Genomic DNA, 7168 nt, shown 5'->3' with positions numbered 1-7168 from the left:
CGCAGGCGCTGCGCAAACACGGCTCCGCGTCCCGCTATTGTTCCCGTGTTGTGACAAGGCGGCTCGGGGCGGCCGGCGTGACCCCACGCCGCCGGGACCTGCCCGTGGCACACGCCAACAACAACAGCGAGGGGCTCACCTGCGTGGTGGGGCCGGGGAGGGGGCGGCAGCGGGGCCGGTGTTGGCAGCAGCCCCCCAGAAGGCGGGCGGGCGGCCCTTAGGCAAATAAAAGTTTGCAGCTGATAAGGGTGCGGGTTGGCCCGGTGAAGCCCTCTGGCACAGCCCGGGACAGATAGCGGCCAGCCGGACACGCAAGGCCTTTCTCACACCTCCGCGCTCCCTCCTGAGTAAACAGGCTCCTCCGGTGCCTTTCTGGGAACGGCACTCACTGCCCCAATACCCAGCCCCATGCCATGATGCTGAGCCCTGCCGTGGCATGGGCTGCCTGGGGGCTGCAGCGAGGGGCTCCCCTTGGGCACCCCCAAGACCCAGCTCCGGCTCCAGCTCTGGGATAGCGGGCAGCAAGCACAACCCCGAGTACGTGCCGTGATGTGCAGGCACCGGGACCCACTGCAGATGCCCAGCTGAGATGGCAGAGAGCCCTGGGCACGGCCATGGGGTGGGAGCACCGCGGGGCTGTTCCCATAGCCACTCACAGGCTGTGACCCCCACAATGGCATTGCCCTCAACATGGATTTTCATGGAGGGCAGCTTTTGTACCCCCACCTAAGAGCCTTGTGGGGTTTATCCCAATCCGAGGCTGGATATACTTTCCAAAGGGCAGCCGCAGCCCCCCCAGAACTGCCTTGGCGCGCGAGAGCTGCCTGCCCGCGCTGTGCCATGGCGCAGGAGCCGGGCTGCCTTCCTCATCAGGGTGCAGGGACTGCCATGAGGCTGCTCCCGCATCCTCTGCTCCTGGAAGAAAGCGAGCACCTGGAGAGGGATGTGACATGGCCGAAGGGGGGGAAAGGAAGAGGGAGAGAGGTGGACAGACAGACAGATGCGCACCTGACGTAACCGCCAACAGCCTGAGGCTGGGCGTGCACAGGCGTGGGGTGTCCCTCGGGTGCGTGGCCAGCACTGCTGTGCACCCCCTCTGCTGCTCACCAGCGGTTCAGGTGGATGATGGGGGGGGGAGCAGCCACTTGGAGCACCCCCTGAATCAGGAAAGGCTTTGGGGTGGCTCCGCCAGTCTTGGGGCCCCAATTCCTGCTGGGGTCTAACACCAGCCACTGCCCCCAGGAGCCTGCACCAGTGACTCTGCCCCACAGCCATGGGTTTGCAGGGAGGTTCCTGCCCTCCTCCCAGTTAGGACCAGTCTGTGCTGGGCTACCCCTGCACTATCCTGCCCTGGGCTGGGGGAGAAGAGCTGTGCGGGCTGCCACAGCGTGTCACGCCTGCAAGGCTCTGTCCGAGGCGCTGGCTGAGCACCAAGGAGTTTATTTTTAAGCTTTCCCAGTGTACAGAAAATAGCAAGTGTCTAAATCCAACCCGCTCGCAGGAAGAGCCGCGGTGGGAGCGAACTCGCAGCTGAGAGGGAGGAAGGGCACAGGGCTGGGCAGGGGGATGCCAGCCGGGGCCATGGTCCTGCTGGGGCCCCATCCATGCCCAGGGCTCTGCCCGCAGAGTCTCAGCATCGCATTTCCCACAGCCCCTCGGGGGGAGCAGGTACAGGCAGCAGCATCCTCCTGAGCCAGGCATGAACGCCTGAGCCCCAGCACCCCATGCCCGCAGCACCCACCATCGAGGCAACACCAAACCAGGTACAATCCTGCCCTTTTCAGCACTGCTGCCAACAGTGCACAACGAAGGCAAAGCAAACCCCAAACAGCTCCCTTCCTCCCCTGGGCCCGTCCCCAGCACGGGGTTATATTTAGCCCTCCACGCACGGGCACGGCAGACAATGCGGCCCCGTGTGAGAACCGCAGGCAGGAGGAAACGCGCTCAATAGCCCCGACGACTTCCCGCATCCTGACATTGTCGCTCCCCTCCAGCCGCTTCCTTGTGCGGAGGCAACGCGACCACGGCACCCAGCACCCCATGCCCATCCCGGGATGGGTCCTGCCCCTGCCAGCAGCTCAGGGTATCATCCCATTGGAGCACCGGGAGGGCAGGGGCTGCTGCCTGCATAGCCGGGGGTTTTCCTAACAAGGGACGGTCGATGTGGTCTAAAAGCAAGGAGCCATGGTGGCCCCGGGGTGCTGGGGATGGGGAGTCAGCCCTTAGCTGTGGCTGCAAGAAGAGGCAATGCTGAGTGGGAAGGGACCATGTCCCTCTGTAGCTCTCCCTGGCCAGGGCTCAGGTGATGTGTCTCGGTGCAGAGCAGAGCTACTCCTCTCCCACAGCACTTCAGGGCTTTTACCGGCCGCAGAAAGGCACCGTCAGACATGGCATGGTGGGCCTGTGCCATGGGGCCGTGGCAGGAACAGGTTAGCAAGACAGGGAGGCTGGGAAAGGACAAAACCAGAGCCTGGGAAAACAGCCTTGGCTGGCTGGGGCAGGGGAGCAAGCAGACGTTCCCAGGGGCAGTGGGGAATGCTCTGGGTAGGGGATATGCCATTTGCTTGCCAGTACAGCCGGGGTGAGCACCATCCATGCCCCAGGGCTATGGTGACACCACACTGCATGCAGGTCCTGGATGCCCCAGGGTGACTACGCTGCTCCAAGACCAGACACAGGTACATTAGCCCCTGTGGGCCCCAGTTCCCCCTCCCTCAGGCCCCCCCCCCCCCGTGCCGCTCCTCCCCAAAGCATCATCACTCTGGGCCTCGCAGGCAAGGGACCGATGGCTCTGAGCAGCCCTCATGCCAGCTCAGGGTCACAGCGTCCCCAGCCCCGTGCAGCTGGTGCACCCCTGCTCTGAGCTAACCGGACATCCGCTGCAGCCGTCCAGGTGTGCCGAGCCGTGCCGAGCGGCCGGGGGGGCTCTCACTGCCCCTGCCTGCACAGCAGCTGCCCCAGTCCCCCCGGGCCAACCCCCAGCAAGCTGGGGCACAGCTTGCCCCCCCACATGGCCCCGGCTCACTCCCTGCATCCTGCCTCTGGAAACCGCCACCTGCTCCTCCCACAAGCTGTTCACCATGGACCCCCAGGAGCAACCTGGCCCAGACAGGGCAGAGGGTTGGCCCGGGAGCTGCGGGAAGCGGTCGGGAAGGAAGCAGCGAGGCAGCAGGGCCATGCCAAGAGCACTGCAGCCGGCTTGCTCCCTCCGAGCCTGGGGCACGGCCGCCACGGGCTGGGCAGGGCCAGGCAGCACTTCTGCAGCTGCCGGATTCAATCCCTGCCCTGTGGCACCATGCAGCCGCAGCCGGTCCCGACCACAGGGACTGCCCTGAAGCCAGACAAGCCCTGGGAAGATGCTCTCCCACGAAACGCCGGCCTCCACGCCAGGCGTGGAACTCCCTGCCTGGGGACAGGCTTCCGCCTCGCACGGCCCCGGCCGCACTGCTGGCACGGCTCCTTGCCACACTCCTGCTGCAGCGCCCACCTGTGCCATGATGGGAACAGCTGGATTACAAACACGCTGGACCAGACCAAGGACTTGCGCTTGAGCAGTTGTGTGCAGGCTCGGAAAGCCAGTTTTTTGCCATAATGGTTTATTCAACAAAGCTTCCTCTTGCTCTTCATGAGCCACCGTGGCTGCTCGCCTCAGCCCTGAGTGCTTGCCGGCTCCTATTCTTTCCCAGCCGGCGCTTCCCAGGCAGCACATTGTTGGGATTCAATGGGAGGAAGGGTGGGTTTACGGCACCAAGCGTTCAGGAGAAAGGCAACTGGTCTGCGGGAAGCAGCTTCACCCCTGCCCCAGTGCCTGCGGGGAACCACAGCCCCGCAGCAACGCCGGCGTCTGCCATGGGGACGGATGGGAATCCCCACACGGAAACCAGCTGGAAATGCGGCAGGACCAGCAAGGCAGCCACAGCAGGAGCAGGGCAGGGGCTGCCCGGCCAGGTGCCATCAGTACCCGCACAGCCACTGTCAGGGCTCAGCCCTTCCCGAGGGCTTTGCTCCAGCACCACGCCGGAGCAGCCCCCCCAGCCGATGCAGTGTGGGCCCAGGGGAGGAAACAGGGCAGCGAGGCCCCAACAAAGCCCGATTGTGCCCAGCCGGCCCTGGGAACAGGCAGATCAATGGGCTATAAACAGCCAAGGGAGCCGCTCCGTCGCGGGGTGAACAAAGGCATTTCGGAAGACGTTTCTGAGCTGGGTCCGGTTGGTCCCAGTTGGGGGAAGGGACAGGACCGTTCCCACCCTGGTGCACAATAGGCAACAGCCATCGCCCAGCATCACCCCGCAGCCAGGCTGGGAAAGCCTGGCCAAGGGCAGGGGCTACCGCAGGGGACGGTGCCAGGCTGCCAGTGGGACTGGGGCAGTGCTGTGAGCCCCAGTGCAGGCGGTGGCTGTGGGACAAGACTTGGACAGGCTTTGCATCACCCCAAGACTCTTCCTTCACCTTCTAACCCAGCCTCAGCTGCGCTCGCACAATAGCAAAGGCCTGCGAGCTCCCAGCGGTGCCGGGCCACGAGCTCAGCCAGAGGACAGCGATCCAGCGCGAGGACAGCAGGTCGGGAGGTAAACACAGCCGGGCAGCGCCAGCAGTAAAGCTGTCAGCGAGGCAGGAGCTGGCCCTGAGGAAGCAGGATGGAGCGATGCGAAACGCTGAACTGGCTGCTGACCTCAGGGCTTCGCACCAGACACGACAGATTTATCGTCCCCGGGAGGGGAAGGCCGGGCCGGGGCAGCGGTGAGGCCTCGCTCAGACACCAGGGGAAAAAACAAGCCGGGAGGCAGCGATAACCCCGGCTACGGCCCCGGCACGCTGCCGGCAGAGAGCAGTGGCACAGTTCCCGGCTGGCCCTGCTCAGGCAGCTCTTGCCGGGGTTTGGTCCTGCTGTGCCAGTGATGCCAGAGGCTGGAGGGGACACTGGCCACCGGTGCCCAGCGCTCGCTGCCAGCCTCTCCTGCCATGCACTGCCCTGCTCAGCAGCCCAGTGGGACCCCCGTCATCCCCTGGGACCCCACCCAGCGCTGCCACAGCCCTTCTTGTCTAGATAAGGAGGTCGAAGGGAAGCAGATGACATGGCTGGGGGAGCCAGGAGGGATGCACAACCGCAGCCCAGGCTGGGATTTCGGTGCCTCCCCCTCCTTCCTGCCCGCCACCCTGCTGCCAGGCCCCAAGGTCAGTGCCCGGCCAGCGACAAGGGTGGCATTTCTCCCATTGTAGAAGGGGTTGCTTCTTGAAAACATGGGGAGCAGAAACACACTCTCAGCCAGGGTTGGGGCCAGGTGCTGATGCAGAAGACACAGAGGCCCAAGGACTGACAGAAGTTTATTCTGGCTGTTCCCGTACAGGGCAGAGATCTCCCCGTTCTCTACACACCAGCCCAAAGCCACTGCCACGCTCGGAGCTCCATGACGGAAGCAGGGCCAGGGCTTCCACCTCCCCCCATCCCCCTTCCTCACTGCAAAGCCTGGGGATGATGCAGAGAGGGGTTCCCCAGGGATCTCCACCGCTGCTCAGGCTCCCGTGGGTGTAACGCGGTAGCATGGTGCTGTGGCTGCGGTTCACGAAGAGCCACAGGAGAGCAGTAAGCAGGATGGCAGGTCCCCCTGCTGCAGGTGGTTAGCCTGACCCTGACCCCATGTGACGCAGGTCCAAGTTTCTTCTGTCTTGACGCCATGGAAGAAACCAAAGCTAAAGAGATGTGGGCGGAATCAGGCTGAGAGGGTTTCGTGGTTCAGGGGCCAGGACAGACCAAAAGCTGATGAGTTTCAGACACGCTCCACCTCCAAAGCGTGGCTCCCTGCCCGCTCTGCCACAAAGGAGGTCTGGGTGCTGCGTCTTGAGCACATCTGTGGGGTGGGCAAATCCTGACCCTCCGGAGGGCCCCAGGAGGGTGCAGAGCAGCAGTGGGCACTGCATACTGCCCAGGTACGGGCTGGTGCAGGAGGGAGGCTGGTGGAAGATGTGCAGGTGACAGGGGAGTCCCCAGCATGGTGCAGCGGGCCCCAGCGCCGGGGACAGTCGCTCCAGGGCACGGCGTTTGCCCAGAGAACTTTATTAACTCTTTTCCGGGCGGTTCCTGTTCAGCACGGCCCGAGGGGCGAACTCCAGCTTGTCCTTCAGGCTCACCACCTTGGTCAGGTCCTTGCCGGCGATCTCCTGCAGCTTGCGGTCCTCCCGCTGCTCCGAGATGCTCTTCTCCTCCTCGGCCGTGGGCGGGGGGTCGCCGCGGAGGAACCACTCCAGGTGGTAGCCCACCAGCCCCACCACGAAGGCCACCGGGAAGGTGACGTACGGGGCCTTGGAGCGCACGGCCGCCCAGAGCACGGACCACATGACGCCGGGGGCTGCGCCTGGCGGGGGGCGAAACGCGGCGGTCACAAGCCGGGCCCGGCCCCCCGCGGCGCCCGAGGCCTGCGGGCTGGCAGCGCCCGGGCGAGGCTCCGGCGGGCAAGGCCGCACCGGGCGGGCCGCACCGGGACCTCAGCACTGACCCACAGGGAGTCGGGACCCGCCTGGGCCGCGCCGGGACCCCCGCCCGGCCCCCGCGGGGCTCCCCCGCAGCCGGACGCGGACCGAGCCCCGGGCGGCCCCCGCTCACCTCGGCCCGGCCGCCGCCGCCGCCGCCGCCGTCGCCCCGCCCCTTCCGGTCAGCGGCGGCCGGCGGGAGCGCGGCCAAGCGAGGCGCCCCCGCGGCCCGGCGGGGCGCTGCTGCCCCCTGGCGGACAGCGCGGGATCGGCGGCGCTGGAGGAGCGGCCCCGGCTGAGGCCGCCCCGCGGGGAGACCCACGGGGGGAGACCCACGGGGGGAGACACAGCGAGACACCCACAGGGTGACCCACAGGGAGGGGTCCTGGGGGAGAGTCTCGGGGAGAGACCCACGGGGAGATCTGGGGGAGAGAGCCGCCTGGAGACACCCACGGGGAGACCACACGGGGACAGCCACGGGGAGAGACCCACGGGGGAGAGGTCTGCAGGGAGAGAGCCGTGGGGAGACCCACGGGGGGAGACCCACGGGGGGAGACCCACGGGGAGATCCGCAGGGAAAGAGCCATGGGGAGACCCACGGGGGGAGACCCACGGGGAGATCCACAGGGAAAGAGCCATGGGGAGACCCACGGGGAGATCCACAGGGAAAGAGCCATGGGGAGACCCATGGGGGGAGACC

The 7168-nt window shown here is 66.2% G+C and overlaps 1 protein-coding gene across 1 annotated transcript; it reads right to left on the bottom strand.

Moving 5' to 3' along the window:
- Nucleotides 1–5312: 5312 nt before the first annotated feature.
- On the bottom strand, nucleotides 5313–6367 carry SMIM12 (small integral membrane protein 12). Its single transcript, XM_059830912.1, has one exon. It carries the CDS (start codon nucleotides 6334–6336, stop codon nucleotides 6058–6060), a length of 279 nt encoding a protein of 92 aa, XP_059686895.1. The 5' UTR covers nucleotides 6337–6367; the 3' UTR covers nucleotides 5313–6057.
- Between the last annotated feature and the right edge of the window lie 801 nt (nucleotides 6368–7168).

Source organism: Gavia stellata, chromosome 29 (assembly GCF_030936135.1).
Source record: "Gavia stellata isolate bGavSte3 chromosome 29, bGavSte3.hap2, whole genome shotgun sequence".
In the NCBI taxonomy this organism is placed as follows: domain Eukaryota; kingdom Metazoa; phylum Chordata; class Aves; order Gaviiformes; family Gaviidae; genus Gavia; species Gavia stellata.
Note: the sequence above shows the minus strand (reverse complement) of the source record. Positions and strands in the feature narration are given on the sequence as shown.

Bases quoted from the DNA above. Each gene is read 5' to 3' on its own strand.
- SMIM12 (XM_059830912.1), bottom strand. From the start codon at position 6,336: ATGTGGTCCGTGCTCTGGGCGGCCGTGCGCTCCAAGGCCCCGTACGTC.